The sequence below is a fragment of the Littorina saxatilis genome, unplaced genomic scaffold, assembly GCF_037325665.1.
Source record: "Littorina saxatilis isolate snail1 unplaced genomic scaffold, US_GU_Lsax_2.0 scaffold_1054, whole genome shotgun sequence".
Lineage (NCBI taxonomy): Eukaryota > Metazoa > Mollusca > Gastropoda > Littorinimorpha > Littorinidae > Littorina > Littorina saxatilis.
Window position 1 is genome coordinate 18,402 of NW_027127770.1, and position 25,492 is coordinate 43,893.

Below are 25,492 nucleotides of genomic sequence, written 5' to 3' on the forward strand. Positions count from 1 at the left end.
CTGGAATATGGCATCCTGGTCAGCCAGAAGAGGAAGGGCGTGTGGGCGCAGAATTTCCTCCACGTATCGCTGGGCAGTTATGCGCCCTTGGACGTGCACCAGGGTGCTCCTTCCAGCGGTATTGATCGCCCCCCACACCATGACGCCTCCACCACCATGAACGGGTGCCTCATCCACACAGTTGGGCGCGTAACGTTCGTTTACTCTCCGGTAGACCCTCCTCCGACCATCATGTCGCTGGAGCAGGAAGTAGGACTCGTCGCTGAACCACACGTGTCTCCAGTGATTCCGGACGGTCCAGCGAAGGTGCTGGTTGCCCCACTGCACTCGGTTCTGGCGATGGCGGCGGGTGAGGACAGCTCATCTGTGCAGTCTGCGAGCTCTCAAACCAGCTTCATGCAGGCGGTTCCGCACGGTCTGGTCCGATAATCGGTGTGGCCCGGGGAGAGCCTGGACAGAAGATGAGGCCGACAGGAAACGATTCCGGAGGTGGCGGAGCCGTATGAAGCGGTCGTGAGCAGCAGTTGTCGCCCTTGGTCTTCCCGCTCGTGGCAAGTCAGCAACGGAGCCAGTGGCTTGAAACCTGACCCACAGTCTACTGATGGTGCTCTGGGACACGTGGAAGTGCCTGGCGATTGCACTTTGACTTTGGCCTGCTTGTAAACGACCCAATGCAATTTGGCGGTCTTCTCTGCTCAATCGGGCCATCTTTCGTCGCTGAATTGTCGTCTGATTTCTTTGTGGCGAACAATCCGCTTTTATGGGTTTTGGAAGACATGGTGAGAGCTCAATATTCCCCGAGTTTCACGAGATTACACTGAAGCATGACGAGTGGTCATGCCAAATGAGCAATTTTGACATTGTAGCCACTGATAACGCATGCGTCACGTGCAGAGCTCACTTGTGGCAATGGACGAAAGGTCGACGACCAGATAAACATTTTCTGCAGTTTGGTGGATATCCTTGTAGCCATATAGCTAAATTAACCAAATATTACAAGCTATGCGTTTCTTTTTTTGAACAGTATAGTTTAAGGTTGCAAAAGGGCTAAGTCTCGCTGGCAACACTGTTTTACCCTGCACAGATCGCAACAGTGCCGCTAGTAGTCTACACTTTGTGTTTGATGGTAGAATGAGATATACAGATTACAACACTCGTGGTTTTTTATATGGCTTGTATTTCAGTCAAGACCCAGCGGGAATATCAATCGGGATTCACTCGCCAGAGGCTCGTGAATCCCTATGATATTCATCCGCTGGGTCTTGACTGAAATACAAGCCATATAAAAAACCACTCGTGTTGTAACCTATACATATATATATATATACTAGATGAAAACCCGCTTCGCCGGGTAGCCGGCTTCGCCGGGAAGAAGTACTTAGAGCCGTACGCCGGCTTTGCCGGGTCCGAACAATGGACCCGCCAAGCTTAGGTCCCTCCCAGATTCGTGGAATGGGAACAGCACGAAAATGATTCAGTGGCCATAATGCCATTCCTGACCATATTGAGTCCCATCCTTGTCGACGAATGTAACCGTGTTAATCACCTTTGGAGGCGAACTCCACTCAAACAGGATTGAGCAAAATCGGTTCGGCGCTGCGCGCTGAGAGCACGTGTTGAAATATCTCATCGATGATATTGTGTCCGGGGTGTAGCTGAATACGGTGTCCAAATTTGAAAAAGATCCACCGAGAACTTTGGCTTTGGTGTGTCGGTATGGGGGCCCGGGTAGCTGAGGTGGAACCAAAATCGGTTCAGCGCGCACAAAATCGGTTCAGCGCTGCGCGCTGAGAGCACGTGTTGAAATATCTCATCGATGAGGTTGTGTCCGGGGTCTCTGTGAATAAGCCCACCAAATTTGAAGCAGATCCATCGAGAACTTTGGCCGTGCATCGCGAAGACACAGACAGACACACAGACACACAGACACAAGTCGTATATATATATATATATATATATATATATATATATATATATATATATATATATATATATATATATATATATATATATATATAAGTATAAATCCGCCTTTAGGACGACCATTGTAAAAAGGGGTTTTATAGCTACCGGTGCTATATCCGTTGTTTTTAAAGCAATATTAATAAAATTTTGTAATTACATTTGCTAATTGACCTACACCCGACTGTCATGAATTGAACGTGAAAATCTGTCAAGATTAAGATATAGGTGTTTTGCATGGTCGCCTTAATGAAAATAATGCAAGAGTGGGGGTTACGGCGACACGCCTTTTCGGGTAGCTTAGGGCAACCAATTTATAAGGTATATTAAGGCGACCAGTATTTGTATATTTTGTTGTTCACAAAGTTTTGTAAAGGGCCTAGAGCCATAGGTTATGCACTTAAAAATGTCCAGTTATTATTATTATTTTAACAATTTTAATTGTCTTCTTCTGCGTTCGTGGGCTGAAACTCCCACGTACACGCGTGTTTTTGCACGAGTGGAATTTTACGTGTATGACCGTTTATACCCGCCATTTAGGCAACCATACGCCGCTTTCGAGGGGAAGCATGTTGGGTATTTTTGTGTTTCTATAACCCACCGAACTCTGACATGGATTACAGGATCTTTTCCGTGCGCACTTGGTCTTGTGCTTGCGTGTACACACGAAGGGGGTTAAGTCACTAGCAGGTCTGCACATAAGTTGACCTGGGAGATCGGAAAAATCTCCACTCTTAACCCACCAGGCGGCAGCGACCGGGATTCGAACTCACGACCTCCCGATTAGGAGGCCGACGTCTTACCACCACGCCACTGCGCCCGTCATTTTAATTGTCATTTAGTTATGTGCTCAAACTCTGCAGTCCGCGCTTTCGAAATCGTTATTATTTAAGGTTCCTGATGCTTTGTGTTGAGTGTAATCATGGCTGTTTCATCACTAATTATTCTGTTGGCAGTTTTAATAAACAGTTCAAAACGTGCAATAGATTTTGTGTATGAGTTGTGACAGAAAAAATGATAGATGCTTTCATCAGTGTTGTTCCCAAGTCAGAAATAAAAGGTCACTGTTTGCAAAATTTAAACATATCAATAGGAATGCCTTGTTGTAATGTTAACAGGCAGATGTAAGCAAAGTACATCACAGAAGAAAAACATATAACAGGATGTACATATACACACATTAACACATACAATGCAAACTGCGATAAGTCAACGAATGTGTATTTGTTCAACAGCTCATTTATTTGTCAAAAACAAGAATAAAATTATACACATACACCTTCAGCAATGATGTTTTAATGTGCGCACTTGTTCTTAAATCGCTTCCCTACACTTACCATATTGTTCGAGTCCAAAACCTACTATACTTTGTTCAGTAAGGGAGATTTGACAAAAGGGATGTTGTACAGAGTTGCGAGTGGGACCTCTCTGTAGAGGGTAACAAAAACGGGAAAAAAAGACAACTTACAAGTATGTACAAGAATAAAGTTCTTGCAAAGAATACACTTGCAAAAGGTCTATTGTTTTCAGGTAATGGCAGAAATGCACTCAATGCTGGATTGATCTGGGGCCCTACTACACTCTAAATGAACATGATGGGAATTGCACACACTCACTTATTTGAAACAGTTTGAGAACGGCATTCAAATGTTCTGTTTTGAGAGTTAGCTGCTGTGATCATCTTTTGTGTGCTGAATGAACTGAAAAAGTAAGCTGTTATGGGCTCTCAGTGTGTTCTGCATGATCTGTCAATGTTCTAAATGCAGAACGCTTTCAATAGTCTTGCCGACGTTCTTTCCAGAACAGCACAGTGAAAGTCTGCTAAGATCACAATAAATGCTCTATAGTTTACAGTACACTAATTGAGGTCTTTTTAAATCTCTGCCATGAAACAATTTGAGAACACAAAAAAGTAATTTGACCACTTGCAAGTGTACGGTTCAGATTACCAATGATCTGTTTGAAAGAAAAAATATCGTGTGCAGAATTATGGCACACATATTTTGGTAGTCTTACATTTCACCTAATCATTAACAACATAGAGATCCATATTTAGTATGTTTAAGTTATCTTTTATGTTGAAATCATTGTAAATGTTAGGGCAGAAATGATGTCATAAACACACAAGCTACACCAAGATACCTCAAATTGAAGAAGATTAATGAAGCACAGAAACAACAAATTTTAGTTAAAATTTCAATCAAATGTACACTATCAAGAAAACAATCGTAATTGAGTAGAATCAGAACCAGTGGCCTTTTGGAGAGAGTTACTAAGCCCTCTTCCAAGCATAACATTTTTGGCAAAATAAAGTCAAGACAGAAGAAAATAAATGGCATGCATTTACAATGCAACAGGATTTATTGGGGAACTAATTTACCCCAGAGAAGTGAAACAAATACAGATTAAAACAGAGAACAGTTCTTTGAAATTATTTTGATGTACATGATTGCATAGATTAACTGTGTTGTTTGCAATGTTGATCAATGCCACACACAAATTGACCACTTACAGAATTCATGTACATACTCATACATATCACAAACTGGGAAGGAGCGTGATTGACAGTTTGAACTGTGCATGGTATTACAAATTACAATGCTATATTTACTCTGTCATTAGAACTCAGTATTAGAAGCAAAACATAAAACAAATGTCATCGATTTCAAGACACGACTGACAACTTTTAAAGCAAAATGATATAAAATGATTTGAAATTTTCAATGAGAAATAAATGATGACATTATTGTAACCTATTAAAAAAGCTTAATTGTTTTCTATTTATCCTCCAGAATTAGCTTCCCATCAATTGAACATGAATAACAACAACAGGCACTTGTATTGTGGAGAGGAAGTCTTATTATAATACCTTACAACCACTCATCTCAAAAGGTTATGAGTGCAGTCACTGGAGGGTAGTCACATGCTTTGTGCGCCCTTCAATTACTGCATGCACTCAAAATATTACATTTCGTTTTCACCAGTATCGCTATAACATTAACAGCGATCGTTCAGCGATTACTAACTCACAGTACAAAAGAGGGTTTGAATGGGAGATAATGGGCAATGCAGAACTCTTGAATAGATTAGTGACGATCCAAGTGATCAGGCTTGTGTCAGACTGCTTTGATTAGTCTGAGATAGAACACCTGATTGCATTTTCTGCTCAGCTCTGTTCCGGTCATTGCAGAGGTATCTGGCGTCCAAATATTTAGAGTGTACGAGGCACACTTTTGTCGGTCAACATAAAATGTTTAGTGCGTGAACTTTTTACTCTATGAAATAAGCCAAACACGCATACATTTGTAGTGGATTTGACCAAATTTGTTCATAGTACCGGACCTTGCATAATAACACAAACCAGGCCTCGGTCGAGTCTCAAGTGAAATTCTCCTTTATCCGATACTGACAACGATTTTCAAAACACATACTTGATATTCTTTAGTTTAGCTGCCGAGATTGAACCAGTACACATCTGTCATGGGTGATTTTACATACACACATACTCTTTAGTTTAGCTGCCGAGATTGAACCAGTACCACCCAATGATTGCTTTCTGCTTCTTGCCATTCACACAGTGTCAGTCTGGCTGGTTCACCATCCATTCTTGCGTTAAAAAGGGTAAATCCAAAAACAAAGAAACTGCCAGCGTTTTACCACGAAGGGCCATATCAGGGCGGTGCTGCTTTGACATATAACATGCGCCACACGCAAGACAGAAGTCGCAGAACAGGCTTCATGTCTCACCCAGTCACATTATTCTGATTATTCTGACACCGGACCAACCAGTCGTAGCACTAACCCCATAATGCCAGACGACAGGCGGAGCAGCCACTAGATTGCCAATTTTAAAGTCTTAGGTATGACCCGGCCGGGGTTCGAACCCACGACCTCCCGATCACGGGGCGGACGCCTTACCACTAGGCCAACCGTACCGGTCAGAGCTCAGTGACAAGAAGAAAAAAGAGTTGGTGAAATCAAAGGTGTTCAATGAGCAAAAACATACAGAAGGAAGGCTGTTCTCTTAAAACGTTTTATGTTAATGTAAATCCAATAACAAACGTTCCAACAACCTACCTTTCTTGTTTTTTGATTTTAAAAAGGGTAAGCCTGCCCACAATCAAGTTGCGCATTAGAACAAGCAGGCAGCTTCATGGCTGCAGCAACCCTTACTTCATTAGAATGTTTTCTTTGTAAGTGTCTGATGAGCACACTTTGAAATTGGCCACAATATAGGCAAGGTCGTTTCGGTTTCTTGGAAGAAATGTTTGGCAGTCCGTCTGAGGCAGGTGGCAGTCCATTTGAGGCAGGTGGCAGCTCATCTGAGGCAGGTGGCAGTCCGTTTGAGGCAGGTGGCAGTACATCGTGTTTGTCTGGTATTTCTGAAAAAAAACAAAATATGCAAAAAATCCTATTACAAAGTTTTCAAAGATCAAAGCAGCTCTACCCAAGAAAAAAATGAAAACTGAACAACGCTTCTTGAAGAATAACCATGTGATCATATTAGGCATAACCAAAACCAATATCAACGATTATGAAAAGTGATCGCTTCCTGGAAATAAAAGCCCAGGTTCAGATCTTTATGTTCACAACAAAAAGGAGCATGGTAAAAATTTCAAAATGGGGGAATGTTGCAGCAGCTTAACTGAACATTTAGTAACTTTTGCCTGGTCTTTGCAAGACTGGTGAATAACGTGTTTCACAAATATACAATTTCCCTGGAAACCATGGACTCCCAGCATTTTCCTTAGAAACAAATGAAGCTGCATAAGGCAGAGATGCGTGTGTGTGTGTGTGTGTGTTTGTGTGTGTGTATGTGTGTGTGTGTGTGTGTGTGTTTGTGTGTGTGTGTGTGTGCATGCATGTGTCAGACATGAGGTGAGGAAGCTTTTGAGACCATGTTGCCAGTTTTGGTGAATGCTATTTTTAATTGCTGTCCAGTGTTGTTTTCAAAATTGATGTTTTTTACATTTAGTCAAATTTTGACTTAATGTTTTAACAAAGATGGGAAAATGTAGAGCATGTACAATTCTGTCCACACGAAACTGTTTTCTTGATAGTACACTAGTTGATTGCAACTGCATATGCAAATGTCCTGAACTATAGTCTATAGACAAGTCTTGCTTCTGGCTCAGGAAAGCTGAATTTTAGGTAAATTGGCAAATCATGAAAGGTTGCAGTCATAGAGTCACTACTTCTCAGTTTCTTTCACGGACTTTTACCTTGGCATGTTTTCTTCCTTTTTGCAGGTGGTGACAGCATTGAGTAGTAGTACATGTAGCTTGAAAAAGGTGTGCCATCAGAATCAGAATCACTCTCCGGATCGTAACTGTAGTCTTCATCCTAAAACAAAATATTCACAGTTAAGTTATAGTGATGTCTCTGGCAAGGCGGAACATGCCATCATGTGAAACTCTTTTTTTTATTTTTTATCTAAACATCACAAATGAAAGCTCAAAACGTATTTGTCAGTAGATCTGGAAATCTGGTCATAGGTCCTTTTGAGTAAAACTAAAAGTACTTGGAGGAAGGAGAAAAAATTATCACATTCACACTATTTGACTTGTAATGCGTGTGTGTTAAAGCCCCAGTCCGTCCCAAATGGTTTACAGAACGATTCAAATCTTTTCATGAAAAAGCAGTTCTAACCTTATCGAACACACTTGCAATAGCATTTAGTGAATAGCATTAAATGACACAGTTTTTTTGTTTAGCTCGAGTAAACCACACACCTGTTTTCGTGGTTAATCTAACCCCTGAGCCATCGTGAACCCATGTGATCTACTTTCCCTTTTTTTCTCACAATTTAGTAGTCAGTCCTTGATTTCAATGCGACTCGCTGTATCTGCCATGGCTCGTTATCTAAAACGCAACAAATGGCTGCGAGTCACACGAAGTGAATGGTGTCGGCTGACCGTTCAAAGAAACTGGCGACATGCTGAACATTCGTCTGCTACGAGAAACACGTTTTGCAGGACACGCTTCAGGGCTAGTTTTTAAACTTTAAAATCTTCGAGTTTTACTGATTTTGTCTTAATGAAAAAAGAATTATTTAAGAATATTTGTGTAACAAGCTGTCAATTTATTAGTATAAGTTAGGTCTAGCGCCAAAACGAGCCATCCCATTGTCTGATCAGACAATCCGGCTGGCCACGCAAAAATAAATTCGTTCATAAGTGCTCGCTCTTTTCGGAGGGCACCTACGATGTTCTCAAGTGGTGAGTGTTGAAATGCAAGGGTGTTTGTACTGTGTGTAAAAGCCTGACAGTGTCTGTGATGGTTTACGGGAAGCTGCGTGTGCCTTTAAATTCAACAGGGGACCTAGGTTGATCAAATGTCGTCCTAAAGCTCTAATCATGCAATACTTTTCTTATTTTCAGTCGCCCTAAGGTTTGGTGCTTCTATTTAAATCTCAAATTGCTTAACTTTGTCATAGAGTGAGACTGCAAGTCGCCCACTCGGCCACTATGGTCCCATTAATAGTCGTGTTCAATGTGCTTTTGACACAGATCATCATAATGGTCCCGACTCTCCTCAATTATGCGCTTATCTTGTAGTGGGGCTCCTATGTTGCAGAATCACTCAACAATTAATCACATCTTGTGACAAACATCATACTTCGTGATATTGTTCCTTATGATGTTTTAAATGATTTCAGATACAGAGCCACTTCAGAAATTGATTTTTGTGTTTATAATAATGAATAAAAGGCTGCACCTACAGCAGACGATTTTCATACCAAAAGCCATCAGCAGTAAATATTTCCAACTCAGCAAATGTAAACTTCAATTATTAACAATGCACCAGAAGTTGTCTGGTGATAATATATACATGAAATAAATATTTTCATGGGTACTTTTGTGTTCTGTCATTTAGTTTTATATTTTTTTTAGAAAAGTATATATCCGCAGCTAGAAAATTCAAGATGGCGGCCTCCGTACCAATGCGTGTTTTGATTGAGCGAAAACAACGTTTGTGAGGGTAAGTTTTTAAGATTACCCTTTCATTCACCAATTTCACGTCATATATAATCTTTATTTGTCCCCTCGGATCTGTTTTTGATCGGCTGAAGCGCTGAAATGCTGCACACTTTCAAATCTTGCTGAAACTGGATTGTGATAGATCTAGATCTATCTGTTGATTGAATGAAAGGAAACCATGCTCGCCACCCACATGATTTTGGACAAGTTAAAAGAACTTTGAATAAAAGGCAAGGAGACAGAGATTGTTCAAGGCATGATAATTAGTCCTGCCTATTATAAAGGACTTGACTTTCCATAAGTTTCTAAAAAAACTGAGGGGGGAGGGGGAGTGACTTAGCGGAGTGAGTAGGCCACAGTGACATGTACTAACTAGTAGGAGGGCCAGCTTGGGGAAAAAAACCATTCCCCAGGTCTCTACGGTCTTGTGATCCATTCCCCATGTCTCTACGGTCTTGTGATCAAACTTTCAAAGATGATAGCTAAAAGACAAGAGTATGCAATAAACTTATGTGCTAATGAAATGAGTGGTTTTGAAAAAAAGTGGTACCTCTCTCTGAGTCTGAGTCTCAACACTGTTACGATTTTGGTGTGTTACTTTTTTCTCAACCTTTTACTTAATTTAGGTTGACCGTGCATTGATGTGCATTTTATTTTAACAGAATATACAACTGAGGGTTACACCACATGCGGGTTCCTGAGAACAAGAGTGCTGCGTGAATACATTATGAGCAATTCTGCCGGTGCCACACAAACGAGCTGATTTCACCATTACTATCAAGGTTGGTACCTAATACCTCCAGAGTAGCTGAACAGTTTGCATCTTTTTTTTGATAATTAACAAGTATGCACACATATACGTAAGCTACCTCTGTGAAGTTGGTGGGTTTACCATACCCTCACAAGGGTCAACATTCTGTAAGCGACTGTTAGAATTCTAATGAATGTAGCGGCCAGCAAGATTTAAGAATCAGTTGGGTAACTGTATTGTATTGACCTTAAATAGTAAGAATTATACAAATAGTTAAAATACAATTTTATCTTTTGTGTGAAGACTTTGGCTAACTCTCTGAGATAGTAAACATTATTCAAATAAAATTGTCACTTTTCAGCTTTTCTATGAAGGGTACCCCAGGTGGATTTCCTACACCATGGATTTGGAGGAGGCCAGACATCTAAGACAGTCTGCTTCTCATCCCAGCTGATTTCAGTTTTCTGCTTATGAAGTGTGCATCGCTATGGAAAAGGATTCAGCCATTTTTTGCTCACCACATTGCCAAAGCCATTGGCCCCGAGAAGTCACCCTGCCTGCCCATGTTTCACAGTTTTACAGACTGTGATACTGTGTTGTTCTTCGGTGGTATTGGGGGCTTGACAAGTATGGCATGCATTAGTAGACATCACACAATCTTTCCTCGGGTTGTCTGCTCTTCTTTGAGAGCTAAGTACTACTGACAGGTCAGTTCAAGAGCATTTTGTGGTACTTCTGCAGGACAAAACCAAACTTCCTGGGTGTGAACAGTGCTAGAAGGTACCTCTTCAGTCAAAAGCGCTGCCAAATTCCCCAAAACACCCTTACAAGTAACGTGCTGTTGCAGGACATGAGTTTGAGAAGAGCAATCTACCAATTAGACTACGTCAGTAAATATACAATCAGGCAAACAACCCAACACCAATTGTGGGGCTGGCAGTCCAAGGCTGGAAAGTGGGAGTTATTTTGGACGAGCCTTCAAGAGGTATCCAGCATGTGCCGAGAACGCATGAAGTGTGGAAGTGCTGTTCAACAAAACACTGCAAATGCTGCAAAGAAGAACTGAAGAGCTCTGCTCTCTGCAGCTGTGCTTGCATGCCTGTGAAAATCAGCAAATTAAACTGTGTAAAAATATTATTGCACCCATTTTCGTACCCCAACTCAAACATTCATTCCCTTATCATTTTATTCAAACTTTTTATGCCAGTAAAGGCTCTCACAAATGGCACATCTTTCAGATAAAAGAAGATTTAGTTACAGGGGTCACATGACCGTCGCCAAATAAGGGTACCCTTAACGTGGCAAAGGGGATGTGATCACAACTTTAGGTACCCATTAAAAAGTCAAAAAAAATTCATGAGGCACAACATCTATCCAGAACAGGATGAATACCTTTTAGTGTTATGTCATTATTATACCTTTCATTTTTATCAATTTGATTTTTGGGGTACCCTTATTTAGGCGGCGGTCACATAACCCATGTAAAGTCAATCTTTTATATTAAAAGAGTTCCAGATAGCCACGTTGTGTGCCCTTAATAGCATAGACAAATGGAATAAAATGGCACAGGAATAAATGTTTTCGTTTTGGTACGAACATTTGTGCGATAGTTTTTTGTTGGCACAGGTTAGGTAAGCCAACGATTCTTCAACCCTGCCACCCACGCCGTCCAACCAATCGCTGCACCATTGATCATATATACATGTATTGTTATGTTTTAACAATTGTTTCTGTTAGTTTCTATTGCAAGAGAATGACTTGTAGCATCAAATACGCCTGAATACCTTTTTCACAGGCGGCCATTTTGATTTTTTTTTAAAACTACTGATTTTTAAATTTTTCTCGGTTCCTCTGTGTCAGGTTTTGTTAAGCACATAAAACCATACATTTATACCAAATTTGGTGTTTGTCACATGAAATGAAATATGCCTAACATACCCAACCGTTTTTACTGGCGGCCATTTTGAATTTTGTTAAAAAAACAACCGATTTTTTAATTTTTCGCGGTGGCTCTGTATCAGGTTTTGTTAAGCACATAAAACTGTACATGTATGCCAAATTTGGTGTTTGTCACAAGAAATGATTGATTTTGCAACATAGGAGCCCCACTACTGTGTCTTTTCTGGATTACACAGATACTGAAGTAAAATGCAAAAAATCCTTAAAATGTGACCCTCCACCACGAAATGAGTCACATGTCACCTCGCGCGGTTCTGCACTAGGCTTAATATAAGTCCAGGGAGTGTCTGGTAACAGTTTGTGGGTCACCTTAATCACAGGCTTATAAAGTTAAAAAGTCATCCGGAGAGTCAAATTCAGGAAGTAGGTAACCCGTGAGTTAGTTCAAATCGCGAGGCTTTTCGTACCTGTCATCTCCAGATGAGGCTGGTTTTATCGGTACATCTCCAAATGAGGCTGGTGGTAGCGGTACATCTCCAGATGAGGCTGGTGGTAGCGGTACATCTCCAGATGAGGCTGGTGGTAGCGGTACATCTCCAGATGAGGCTGATGAGAAATAAATCAGGTCATCTTTTTACTGACACAAACTTTGAAAGGAATTCCTGTTCACGAACCGCCTTTTACTTTGTTGTTGTTTTTACATGATGGAAATTGAGCTTTCCACGCTTTGAACAGATCAATACAACTGATCTCGTTTCGTCACTTCATACGAGACTCGCCACGTCATGTCACAAAAGTAGAAACTCAAGAAGTTTAAGAATTGTAAGGCGGCCTTCTGTCATTTTCAAGGGTACCAATTTGAAGCCAATATTTATTAACCAACATGAACCGTAGCCTACCGTACAGTCTAACAGTGTGAAATGTGAATGAGGGTCGCATCAGCAACTTTAGCCTATAGATTCATTTCACCCTCCGGATGGACGGTCTTATCAGACACTGATTTAGTGATAAACACGTAGTATCGATGCAGGCACACTCATTTTCGCAAACAAGCAGTTGCTTCATAAAATAGGTACTTAACAATTGTGCAGCAAGCTGGTTTTAAAAGTGCATGCATGTTCTGCTGTGCAGTGACTTGAATGAGAAGCATTTAACAAGGGTAAAAGATCAAATACGGTGATGCCACACGCTGAAGAATAACATACCTGGAGTCCTGAGCTGCTGCTGAAGGACAGTAAGGTCGGTGGGAAGCTGGACATTGTTGGGAGACGTAAGACGAGACACAGACTGCGCTGGCAACATCATTGCTTGAGGTGCCAAGGCAACGGGGTGCCAACCAGCCATCGAGAAAACCAGACTTTGCTGACTTGTTGTAACCATGCCTGTCAAACAAGTACAATGTATATCACAATGGGCACAAGTCTGTTTTATGTGGGAAAAAGTATAGCCAGTGTTGTTGCCAGCCTAAGAAGACAATAGGTCATTTGGACCTCCCTAAAAAAAAACCAATAAGTCCAAATGTCCTGGCTTTAAAAAAACAATAGGTCCAAATTACCATGCCGTAGTATTATATTGATGAAATTTCCGCTGTTTGCGCCGTTTTCGATAATTAGGTACACCGGCTGGAACGGGTATTTCCGTAAACGCAGCCTCGAGTGTCAATGACGACAAACACAGAGTCAATGACGACAAACACAGAGTCGGCACCGAGTGCATTTTTCACTCGTAGCAAACATGAGCATTTCGATCGGGGTTTGTTTTCCGACTTTGCAACTCCCATTCCATTCATTGCAGACCTTGTCCGCCTTGTACGAATATGTATCGGTCAGTTGACCACCAAAACGTAAAAACTATCGGTCCATCGACCGGACAAGGCTAGGTCCAATGCGTCAAATCAGAAAGGAATGCGTCAGAGACCGAAGACCAAGGCCTGGCAAGAACACTGTATAGCATGTTAAATTCTTTACACAAGAAACTGTTTCCTTGATAGTACAATAAATGATTGCAACTTGACTAGGAAATGTCCTGAACTATAGACCAAGTTGTGGTTTCTGGCTCAGGAGAGTTGAATCTTAAGTAAATTGGTCATCCATGAGTTAAGTAAATTGGTCATCCATGAGTTGTCGCAGTGAGTGAGTTACTACTTCTCACAGTTTCTTTCATTGACTTTTACCTTGGCAAGTTTTCTTCCTTTGTGCAGGTGGTGACAGCATAGGGTAATCGCAGGAAGAAGGTGTGCTATCAGAATCAAAATCACTCTCCGGACGGTATAAGTCTTCATCCTAAAACAAAATATTCACAGTTAAGTTAATGTGATGTCTCTTGCAAGGCGGAGCATAGAATCATGTGGAACTTTTATTTAAACATCACAATGTAAACCCCAAAGAGTATGCGTAAGTAGATCGGAATATCGAGTCAAAGGTCCTTTTCAGTAAAAGGACTTGGAGAAAGTATGAACACATTCACACCATTTTTGACATTATCATATATATACTGTTCAAAAAAAGAAACGCATAGCTTGTAATATTTGGTTAATTTAGTTATATGGCTACAAGGATATCCACCAAACTGCAGAAAATGTTTATCTGGTCGTCGACCTTTCGTCCATTGCCACAAGTGAGCTCTGCACGTGACGCATGCGTTATCAGTGGCTACAATGTCAAAATTGCTCATTTGGCATGACCACTCGTCATGCTTCAGTGTAATCTCGTGAAACTCGGGGAATATTGAGCTCTCACCATGTCTTCCAAAACCCATAAAAGCGGATTGTTCGCCACAAAGAAATCAGACGACAATTCAGCGACGAAAGATGGCCCGATTGAGCAGAGAAGACCGCCAAATTGCATTGGGTCGTTTACAAGCAGGCCAAAGTCAAAGTGCAATCGCCAGGCACTTCCACGTGTCCCAGGGCACCATCAGTAGACTGTGGGTCAGGTTTCAAGCCACTGGCTCCGTTGCTGACTTGCCACGAGCGGGAAGACCAAGGGCGACAACTGCTGCTCAGGACCGTTTCATACGGCTCCGCCACCTCCGGAATCGTTTCCTGTCGGCCTCATCTTCTGTCCAGGCTCTCCCCGGGCCACACCGATTATCGGACCAGACCGTGCAGTACCGCCTGCATAAAGCTGGTTTGAGAGCTCGCAGACCTCACAGAGGAGCTGTCCTCACCCGCCGCCATCGCCAGAACCGAGTGCAGTGGGGCAACCAGCACCTTCGCTGGACCGTCCGGAATCACTGGAGACACGTGTGGTTCAGCGACGAGTCCTACTTCCTGCTCCAGCGACATGATGGTCGGAGGAGGGTCTACCGGAGAGTAAACGAACGTTACGCGCCCAACTGTGTGGATGAGGCACCCATTCATGGTGGTGGATGCGTCATGGTGTGGGGGCGATCAATACCGCTGGAAGGAGCACCCTGGTGCACGTCCAAGGGCGCATAACTGCCCAGCGATACGTGGAGGAAATTCTGCGCCCACACGCCCTTCCTCTTCTGGCTGACCAGGATGCCATATTCCAGCAGGACAACGCTCGCCCGCACACAGCACGACTCACCACCCAGTTCCTCACCGACCACCATGTCCAGGTGCTTCCCTGGCCATCCATGTCGCCAGACATGAACCCGATAGAACACCTCTGGGATGAATTGGACAGACGTGTGCGCAGGCAAGAAGAAGCGCCAGCAAATCACCGCGATCTATTGCAGGCACTTCAGGAGGAGTGGGACACCATCCCACAGCAAGATATCCGGCATCTGATCCAGTCCATGCCCAGAAGGTGCCGGGCAGTTGTTGCTGCTCAAGGCAGTCACACCCCCTACTGACTTGACAGCCTCGGCACCCAATCGTATTGATTGACTGATTGATTTGAAGATGCAAATGAACTGTGTGTGCATTCAACTGTGTCCATACCAAAATTCAAACAAATAATCTAAATATTGGATTTTCTGTTAATTTTTTCGAAAAATAAAACAAATTTGGCAAGTAGCAACTATGCGTTTCTTTTTTTGAACAGTATATATAATATGCGTGTGTGTCAAATTCCACAGGGGAGCTAGGTCGAACATATGTCATCCTAAAGCTCCAATTCAGCAATTGTACAATACTTTCAATGTATTTTCTTTCGCCCTAAGGTTTGGTGCTTCCTTTCAAATCTCAAATGTCATTTTAGTGACAACCCAGATCCAATTCACCAAATGTCGCCCTAAAGCTCCCATTATACAATACTTTTGATTAGGGCGACCAAAAATATAACATATATTGTGCTAAATCCTACAGGGGAGCTAGGTCGACCAAATGTCGTCCTAAAGCTCCAATTGTACAATACTTTCAACTTATATTCTGTCGCCCTAAGGTTTGGTGATTCTTTTCAAATCTCAAATTTCATTTTTACTGACAACCCAGATCACATTGCCTATCAAGCAGACATACAAGCTAATGTCGACACATGCTTCCAGACAAATTTGCAATAACAATAGAACCTTTTCCCATAATACCATGGCAGCTTAGTACACCTGCCTTTCCTTGAGTCTCCACAATCATCATTCTGATTATTCTGAGACTATGATGCATGCTGGGTGTGTTTCTGCGGGTTGCATTGACCCGAGTTGGACATTGGCGTCAGGATCAAGTCCAAGCATGATTTTGAGGGCATATGTACTCAGAATACTGAATAGACCTCAGTTTAAAATCTCATCCCAAAGAGTAGTGAGACACCGCCCTCCATGTGGGGTCAAGTTAACAGCAGTGTACAACTCAGACAGTCACTTATCCAAGTACTGCCTAGGCTCGGCATTGCTTAACTTTGTCATTGAGTGAGACTGCAAGCCGCCCACTCGGCCACTATGGTCCAATAAATATTCGTGTTAAAATAAATGTGATGCTTTTGACACAGATCATCATAATGGTCCTGACTTGCCTCATTTATGTGCTTATCTTGTGTGTTTTTCTGGATTACACAGGTACCGTAGTTAATGTCCAACTATCCTAAAAATTAACAGTTTCTTGGTGGTGAATGCAAGTACGTGTAAGAATGTTGTGCCTTTTACATACTTTCTTTTTATTCTAAATTCAACCAATATACATGTGTATGTGTTAAAGCTTACAGGGGAGTTAAGTCGACCAAATGTCGCCCTAAAGATCCCATTATACACTACTTTCCACTTAGGATGACCATAGTATTTGTGCTTCCATTGGACTGACAATAATTACCCCCGGGGGGGGGGGGGGGGGGGGGGGGGGGGGGTGGCGGGGCCCAATTCCCATTTCCTGTGAAAAGTTAAAAAAGTCATCCGGAGAGTCAAATTCAGGAAGTAGGTAACCCGTGAGTTAGTTCAAATCGCAAGGCTTTTCGTACCTGTTCATCTCCAGAAGAGGCTGGTTTTATCGGTACATCTCCAGATGAGGCTGGTGGTAGCGGTACATCTCCAGATGAGGCTGGTGGTAGCGGTACATCTCCAGATGAGGCTGATGAAAAAAAATCAGGTCATCTTTTTACTGACACATACTTTGAAAGGAATTCCTGTTCCCGAACCGCCTTTTTCTTTGGCCCAGCTGAGGATCCACCTCTTTGTTGTTGTTTTTGCCTGATGGAAATTGAGCTTTCCACGCTTTGAACAGATCAATACAACTGATCTCGTTTCTTCACTTCATACAAAACTCGGTCACGTCATGTCACAAAAGTAGAAACTCAAGAAGTTTAAGAATTGTAAGGCGGCCTTCTGTCATTTTCAAGGGTACCAATTTGAAGCCAATATTTATCAACCAACATGAACCGTAGCCTACCGTACAGTCTGACAGTGTGAAATATGAATGGGGGTCGCATCAGCAACTTTAGCCTATTCATTTCACCCTCCGGAAGGACGGTCTAATCAGTCACTGATTTAGTGATAAACACGTAGTATTGATGCAGGCACACTCATTTTCGCAAACAAGCAGTTGCTTCATAAAATAGGTACTTAACAATTGTGCAGCGAGCTGGTTTTAAAAGTTCATGCATGTTCTGCTGTGCAGTGACTTGAATGAGAAGCATTTAACAAGGGTAAAAGATCAAATACGGTGATGCCACACGCTGAAGAATAACATACCTGTAGTCCTGAGCTGCTGCTGAAGGACAGTAAGGTCGGTGGGAAGCTGGACATTGTTGGGAGACGTAAGACGAGACACAGACTGCGCTGGCAACATCATTGCTTGAGGTGCCAAGGCAACGGGGTGCCAACCAGCCATCGAGAAAACCAGACTTTGCTGACTTGTTGTAACCATGCCTGTCAAACAAGTACAATGTACATATCACAATGGGCACAAGTCTTTTTTATGTGGGAAAAAGTATAGCCAGTGTTGTTGCCAGCCTAAGAAGACAATAGGTCATTTGGACCTCCCTAAAAAAAACCAATAAGTCCAAATGTCCTGACTTTAAAAAAACAATAGGTCCAAATTACCATGCCGTAGTATTATATTGATGAAATTTCCGCTGTTTGCGCCGTTTTCGATAATTAGGTACACCGGCTGGAACGGGTATTTCCGTAAACGCAGCCTCGAGTGTCAATGACGACAAACACAGAGTCAATGACGACAAACACAGAGTCGGCACCGAGTGCATTTTTCACTCGTAGAAAACATGAGCATTTCGATCAGGGTTTGTTTTCCGACTTTGCAACTCCCATTCCATTCATTGCAGACCTTGTCCGCCTTGTACGAATATGTATCGGTCAGTTGACCACCAAAACGTAAAAACTATCGGTCCATCGACCGGACAAGGCTAGGTCCAATGCATCAAATCAGAAAGGAATGCGTCACAGACAAAAGACCGAGGCCTGGCAACAACACCGTATAGCATGTTAAATTCTTTACACAAGAAACTGTTTCCTTGATAGTACAATAATTGATTGCAACTCGACTAGGAAATGTCCTGAACTATAGACCAAGTTGTGGTTTCTGGCTCAGGAAAGCTGAATTTTAAGTAAATTGGTCAACCATGAATTGTCGCAGTCAGTGAGTTACTACTTCTCACAGTTTCTTTCATTGACTTTTACCTTGGCAAGTTTTCTTCCTTTGTGCAGGTGGTGACAGCATAGGGTAATCGCAGGAAGAAGGTGTGCTATCAGAATCAAAATCACTCTCCTGACAGTAGTCTTCATCCTAAAACAAAATATTCACAGTTAAGTTAATGTGATGTCTCTTGCAAGGCGGAGCATAGAATCATGTGGAACTTTTATTTAAACTAAAACATCACAATTTAAACCCCAAAAGGTATTTGTAAGTAGATCGGAATATCGGGTCAATTTTTGAAAAAGGACTTGGAGAAAGTATGATCACATTCACACCATTTTTGACATATATATATACATGCGTGTGTGTTAAATCCCACAGGGGAGCTAGGTCGATCGACCAAATGTCATCCTAAAGCTCCTATTGTACAATACTTTCAACGTATTTTCTTTCGCCCTAAGGTTTGGTACTTCCTTTCAAATCTCAAAAAAGTGTTGTTGTCTGATGTTGATGTCGTGTACCAAAAAGAAATAAAAACGTGTATAAAAAAAAAAAAAACTGAAAAAATAAAATTCTCAAAAAAGTAATATGTCATTTTTTTTTAGTAACAACCCAGATCCAATTCGCCAAATGTCGCCCTAACGCTCCCATTATACAATACTTTTGATTAGGGCGACCAAAATTATAACATATATATATATATATATATATATGCATGTGTGTTAAATCCCACAGGGGAGCTAGGTCGACCAAATGTCATCCTAAAGCTCCTATTGTACAATACTTTCACATATTTTTTTCGCCCTAAGGTTTGGTGCTTCCTTTCAAATCTAAAAAAAAGTGTTGCTGTCTGATGTTGATGTCGTGTACCAAGAAGAAACAAGAAGAGCAAACGCTCGATCGAGTCACTTTCGCAGTTCTGAATATTATATGAGGCATCAGATGGACAGGAAGAAATTGCTATTCACAACACAATGAGTCACGTTCACATAAAATTTGAGCCCGGTCACTTTTATAGTTTCCGAGAAAAGCCCAACGTTAAGTTGTGTGTTGCCGAACACAAAAGGCTAGTTATCTCCCTTGTTTTTCTGATAACGTTCGTAAAAGGCTACAGATGTAAATACTTTGATGTAAAGAATAATCCTACAAAGTTTCAATCACATCCGATGAACTTTGTCAAAGATATACAATGTCTAATTTTTCCTTTGACGCTGACCTGTGACCTTGAAAAAGGTCAAAGGTCAACGAAACCATCGTTAAAGTGTAGAGGTCATTGGAGGTCACGACTAAACAAAATATGAGCCCGATCGCTTTGATAGTTTCCGAGAAAAGTCCAACGTTAAGGTGGTGTCTACGGACGGCCGGCCGGACGGCCGGCCGGACAGACTAACACTGACCGATTACATAGAGTCACTTTTTCTCAAGTGACTCAATAAAAACGTGTATAAAAAAAAAATCTCAAAAAAGTAAAATGTCATTTTAGTAACAACCCAGATCCAATTCGCCAAATGTCGCCCTAAAGCTCCCATTATACAATACTTTTGATTAGGGCAACCAAAATTATAACATATATATATATATTGTGTTAAATCCTATAGGGGAGTTAGGTCAACCAAATGTCGTCCTAAAGGTAAAGCTCCAATTGTACAATACTTTCAACTTATATTTTGTCGCCCTAAGGTTTGGTGATTCTTTTAAAATCTCAAATTTCATTTTACTGACAACCCAGATCCCATTCTCTATCAAGCAGACATACAAGCTTATGTCGACACATGCTTCCAGACAAATTTGCAATAACAATAGAATCATTTCCCATAATACTATGGCAGCTTAGCACACCTGCCTTTCGTTGAGTCTCCACAATCATCATTTTGATTATTCTGAGACTATGATGCATGCTGGGTGTGTTTCTGCAGGTTGCATTGACCCGAGTTGGACATTGGCGTCAGGATCAAGTCCAAGCTTGATTTTGAGTGCATATATGTACTCAGAATACTGAATAGACCTCCCTTTAAAATCTCATCCCAAAGAGTAGTGAGACACCGCCCTCCATGAGGGGTCAAGTTAACAGCAGTGTACAACTCAGACAGTCACTTATCCAAGTACTTGGCTAGGCTCGGCATTGCTTAACTTTGTCATTGAGTGAGACTGCAAGCAGCCCACTCGGCCACTATGGTCCAATAAATATTCGTGTTAAAATAAATGTGATGCTTTTGACACAGATCATCATAATGGTCCTGACTTGCCTCAATTATGTGCTTATCTTGTGTGTTTTTCTGGATTACACAGGTACTGTAGTTAATGTCCAACTATCCTAAAAATTAACAGTTTCTTGGTAGTGAATGCGAGTACGTGTAAGAATGTTGTGACTTTTACATACTTTCTTTTTATTCTAAATTCAACCAATCTATATATGTACGTGTGTGTGTGTTAAAGCCAAATGTTGCCCTAAAGCTCCCATTATACAAAACATTCCACTTAGGCATAGGGCGACCGACAAGTATGGGTTATATGAAGTCTTATATCGCGCGCGTATCTCCAGACTCGGACTCAAGGCGCCGTGTGAGATGGATTTTTTTACACAATACATCACGCATTCACATCGACCAGCAGATCGCAGCCATTTCGGCGCATATCCTACTGTTCACGGCCTATTATTCAAAGTCACACGGGTATTTTGGTGGACATTTTTTTAATCTATGGCTATACAATTTTGCCAGGAAAGACCCTTTTGTCAATCGTGGGATCTTTAACGTGCACACCCCAATGTAGTGTACACGAAGGGACCTCGGTTTTTCGTCTCATCCGAAAGACTAGCACTTGAACCCACCACCTAGGTTAGGAAAGGGGGGAGAAAATTGCTAACGCCCCGACACAGGGTCGAACTCACTTCCGAGCGCAAGTGCGTTACCACTCGGCCACCCATTGGTGCCTTTTCTCCAATTTCATTAGACTGACAACATCGACCTAGAGGTGGCTAAATCCCATTTCCTGGAAAGTTTAAAAAATAAAAGCGGTCAATTTTCGTCCTGATATGGCTCTGCGTAGTCGGCTGGACGTTAAGCAACAAATAAACAAACAAAAACGGTCAATTTCATAATGGAGGTAACCCGTGAGTAAGTTCAAAATCACAATGCTTTTCGTACCTGTTCATCTCCAAATGAGGCTGGTGGTATCGGTACATTTCCAGATGAGGCTTTTGGTAGCGGTACATCTCCAGATGAGGCTGGTGGTATCAGTACATCTCCAGATAAGGCTGGTGGTATCGGTACATTTCCAGATGAGGCTGGTGGTATCGGTACATTTCCAGATAAGACTGGTGATAGCGGTACATCTCCAGATGAGGCTGATGATAGCGGTACATCTCCAGATGAGGCTGGTGATAGCGGTACATCTCCAGATGAGGCTGGTGGTATCGGTACATTTCCAGATAAGGCTGGTGATAGCGGTACATCTCCAGATGAGGTTGGTGGTATCAGTACATCTCCAGATAAGGCTGGTGATAGCGGTACATCTCCAGATGAGGCTGGTGATACTGGTACATGTCCAGATAAGACTGGTGAAACTGGTACATATCCAGATAAGGCTGGTGATACTGGTAAATCTCCAGATGAGGCTGGTGATGGCGGTACATCTCCAGATGAGGCTGGTGATACTGGTACATCTCCAGATAAGGCTTGTGATACTAGTACATCTCCAGACGAGGCTGGCAATACTTGTACATCTCCAAATGAGGCTGGCAATACTGGTACATCTCCAGATGAGGCCTGAGGTACCAGTACATCTCCAGATGAGGCTGATAAAAAACAAATCATATCTTTTAACTGACAGAAGCATGTGTTGCATATATATATATATTGTAATACAGACCTTGGGACCTCAATTTTGCCATGGAGTTTAACAAAAAAAAAGCTACGTGCATTTTCAGAAAAATGAGAGTACTCCACATAACTTTTAATCATTCATTTCAAACATGCTGCACACACCGTCATTGATAAAAAAAAAAAGATGGAAATCTTTGTTGATTTTTTCTTTAAGAGAAGACCTAATGTCATTAGACATCTGTTTCATCATTGCTGTAGCCTTCTTGCAGGAACACTTAGACTTCTGCGCGATGTTTAAGACAGGAAACACACTTTTGACAGCTTGTAAAATCACATCTGCTGTGCTCAATGACAAATTCATTTTCACTATCAGCTCGGATAACATCGCTTTGGCATGTACTGCACCCTGTTCCTCGGGTAGATCTTTTGCAAAAGACAAAGTCTGTGATGCTCCTCATGCTGGCAGCGGCTTTTCTTGGTGTTGTCAATTTCAGGATCCCTATGAGTCTAGCTTTGACATGCAGTGTCTATCGATGTCAAACTTGGAAAACATACGTTGAAAGGAATTCCTGTTCCCGAACAGCCTTTTTCTTTGCTCCTGCTGAGGATCCACCTCTTTGTTGTTGTTTTGCATGATAAAAATTGAGCTTTCCACGCTTTGAGCTGATCAACGCAACTGATCTCGTTTAGTCACTTCATACGAGATTCAAAATGGCCATAGTAACAGGTTGTTTTTTTTACACTAACTGAGTGAACCGAAAGTAGAAACTCAAGAAGTCTAGGAATTATTTCTCTTTTTTTCCACAGACCGTATCAATCGTAATTTAGAAAATCAAGAGTACAAAATATGGCAAAATCTTACGGGTTCCCTTTTCTGTACTATAAATAGCAATAAAATGATCACAAGATCAAGAAGGGGCATTTACAGGCTTCATGGCCTATCTAATACTAATGTACATTTGAAACTTAGTCAGGTATAGATTACATTCAAAAAGCAGAGGGGTGGACTTTTTCTTGGGTTCCTACCATTGTAAGTTTTTGTTAAAACTTTAAACAATTAAAGTAAAGGTTAATGTATTGGCAAAACAAAGATGAGAACCGAAAATGCCACACTATGAAAATAAGTATGATAAAATGAAGTCGCAGTAAACACTAAGCTTTCAGTTTTATGGGAAAAGTATATATTTCACGACGTTACAAAAACATATTGAACGGAATTGCCACCACCAAGGAATATGATAGCCATGCCTTCAACCCTATTCAACGAAGAGGAAATCTGTATCTGTCAAGTCAATGCTGGTGTCTTGATTACCGCTTTACTGCTTTAAAGAAATGTGCCAACCTTGTGTTTTTTCTTCTGTGACTCGACGGCCTCCAGCTCCTCTTGCAGTACCACAACTCGTTTGGACAGCTGCTAGTTGCGGAATGACAGACTGTCGACCTCCTGCTGGTACTTTCTGTTCCATTGTTCCTTCTCTTTCAGGTGCTCCTATACAACAGGCACAAGAACCAATTGTATTTATGGTCAGTTGACAAAGCCATCTACTTTCAGTACATTTGACACTTTTCAACAATTTAGTCTTATGGTATGAATATTCTTCAAATGGCAAACAATTTTCTAATTACATTCAAAGTTATTCTTATAATTATCATATGTTAAAAGGCTTTTCTGGTTAATGTTAATTGTAATTCAATCAAGTTGCGTTTTAATGAAACAGATCCTGTGATTGGTCAGAATGCCCCAACTCATTAAAAATTACCGGTCATAAATAGAGCTTAAACAATGACCACGAGTTGATTAGTGGAAAATAAACACGAGTGGGTATTTGCAGCCTCTTGGTAATTCACGAGTGTGCGGAGCAGGTTGTTAATGAATTTTTTAGCTAGTGGCTATCGACAATTAGTCACCGGTAATTTGTAATGAGTTGGGACATTCTGACCAATCACAGGATCTGTTTCATTAAAACGCAAACTTGATTGTATTACAATTGTCGATAACCACTCGCTAAAAAATCCATTAACAACCTGCTGGCGAGGCGTATTGATACAGCCTCAACTAGTCTCGGTTAGCTTTGAGGGTCATTTTACAAGTAGGAAATATGAAGGCCAACGAAATACCGAGACCATAAGGTATGCGAAGATGACGTTGAGTACGTGACGTAAGTTAATGCATGAATTCTTCCGGACTACGTCAGTCAATTCCAAAGATCGCTTTTGTGATGAAAAGAATTTGTTTTAGAGTTTGCTGTCCAGAAACCGTCAAAAAAAGAAGGGAAAATGTGTGTGAAAGAAAACAAAACAGGAGCAGAGTGATACGATAGGAATACAGAGACATTTCTTGGGACTTGACCCTTGCAGGTAGGTGGACTGAAAGTAGTGTGTGAACAGAACAGAACCAATTCTGTCTGTTTACAACCGCATGAAAGCAGGAAAGAGATTGTCGTCAGATTCAATTACAATAACATTAACATGCTTCCATTTGAAACTTCTCGGTCTTCATCGTGGATGACGCCCTCCCAAAGTCTAATTGAAGCCCTCCGTCGCTTCGCTCCGTCGGGCTTCAATTAGCTTTTGTCGGGCGTCAATCCCCGATGAAGACTTCGAAGTTTCAAATGGAAGCATGTTAATCACTTAATGTGTAACTGAACAGGTGGGGGCTCATCAGATCAAAAAGCTGTGTCTGGCAAGAACCGTAGTGAAGGCATTACATCCGCATCAAAGCGACGAAGGAAAGTGTCCATTCTAGCTCTGCCCTCTAAAGTCAAACAGCAGTAAGTCCACTCATAATAAAGCCCAAAATGAAGTTTGCCAGTCATAATTATGATAATATGACTGGCAATACTTCATTTGGCTTTGATTTTTGTTTGTATGTTGCTTAACGCCCAGCCGACCACGAAGGGCCATATCAGGGCGGTGCTGCTTTGACATATAACGTGCGCCACACACAAGACAGAAGTTGCAGCACAGGCTTCATGTCTCACCCAGTCACATTATTCTGACACCGGACCAACCAGGCCTAGCACTAACCCCATAATGCCAGAACGCCAGGCGGAGCAGCCACTAGATTGCCAATTTTAAAGTCTTAGGTATGACC

At 41.6% G+C, this 25,492-nt stretch overlaps 1 protein-coding gene across 1 annotated transcript; it reads right to left on the bottom strand.

Moving 5' to 3' along the window:
- Window positions 1-3,183: 3,183 nt before the first annotated feature.
- Window positions 3,184-24,040, bottom strand: LOC138956143 (uncharacterized). The gene is made up of 10 exons (XM_070327586.1): window positions 23,741-24,040; window positions 21,721-22,370; window positions 18,619-18,724; window positions 17,674-17,850; window positions 16,944-17,053; window positions 13,766-13,874; window positions 12,798-12,974; window positions 12,060-12,198; window positions 7,185-7,305; window positions 3,184-6,344 (listed from the first exon to the last, which is right to left on the bottom strand). The coding sequence occupies exons 1-10, from the start codon at window positions 23,862-23,864 to the stop codon at window positions 6,132-6,134; spliced, it is 1,926 nt and encodes a 641-aa protein (XP_070183687.1). The 5' UTR covers window positions 23,865-24,040; the 3' UTR covers window positions 3,184-6,131.
- Window positions 24,041-25,492: the final 1,452 nt, after the last annotated feature.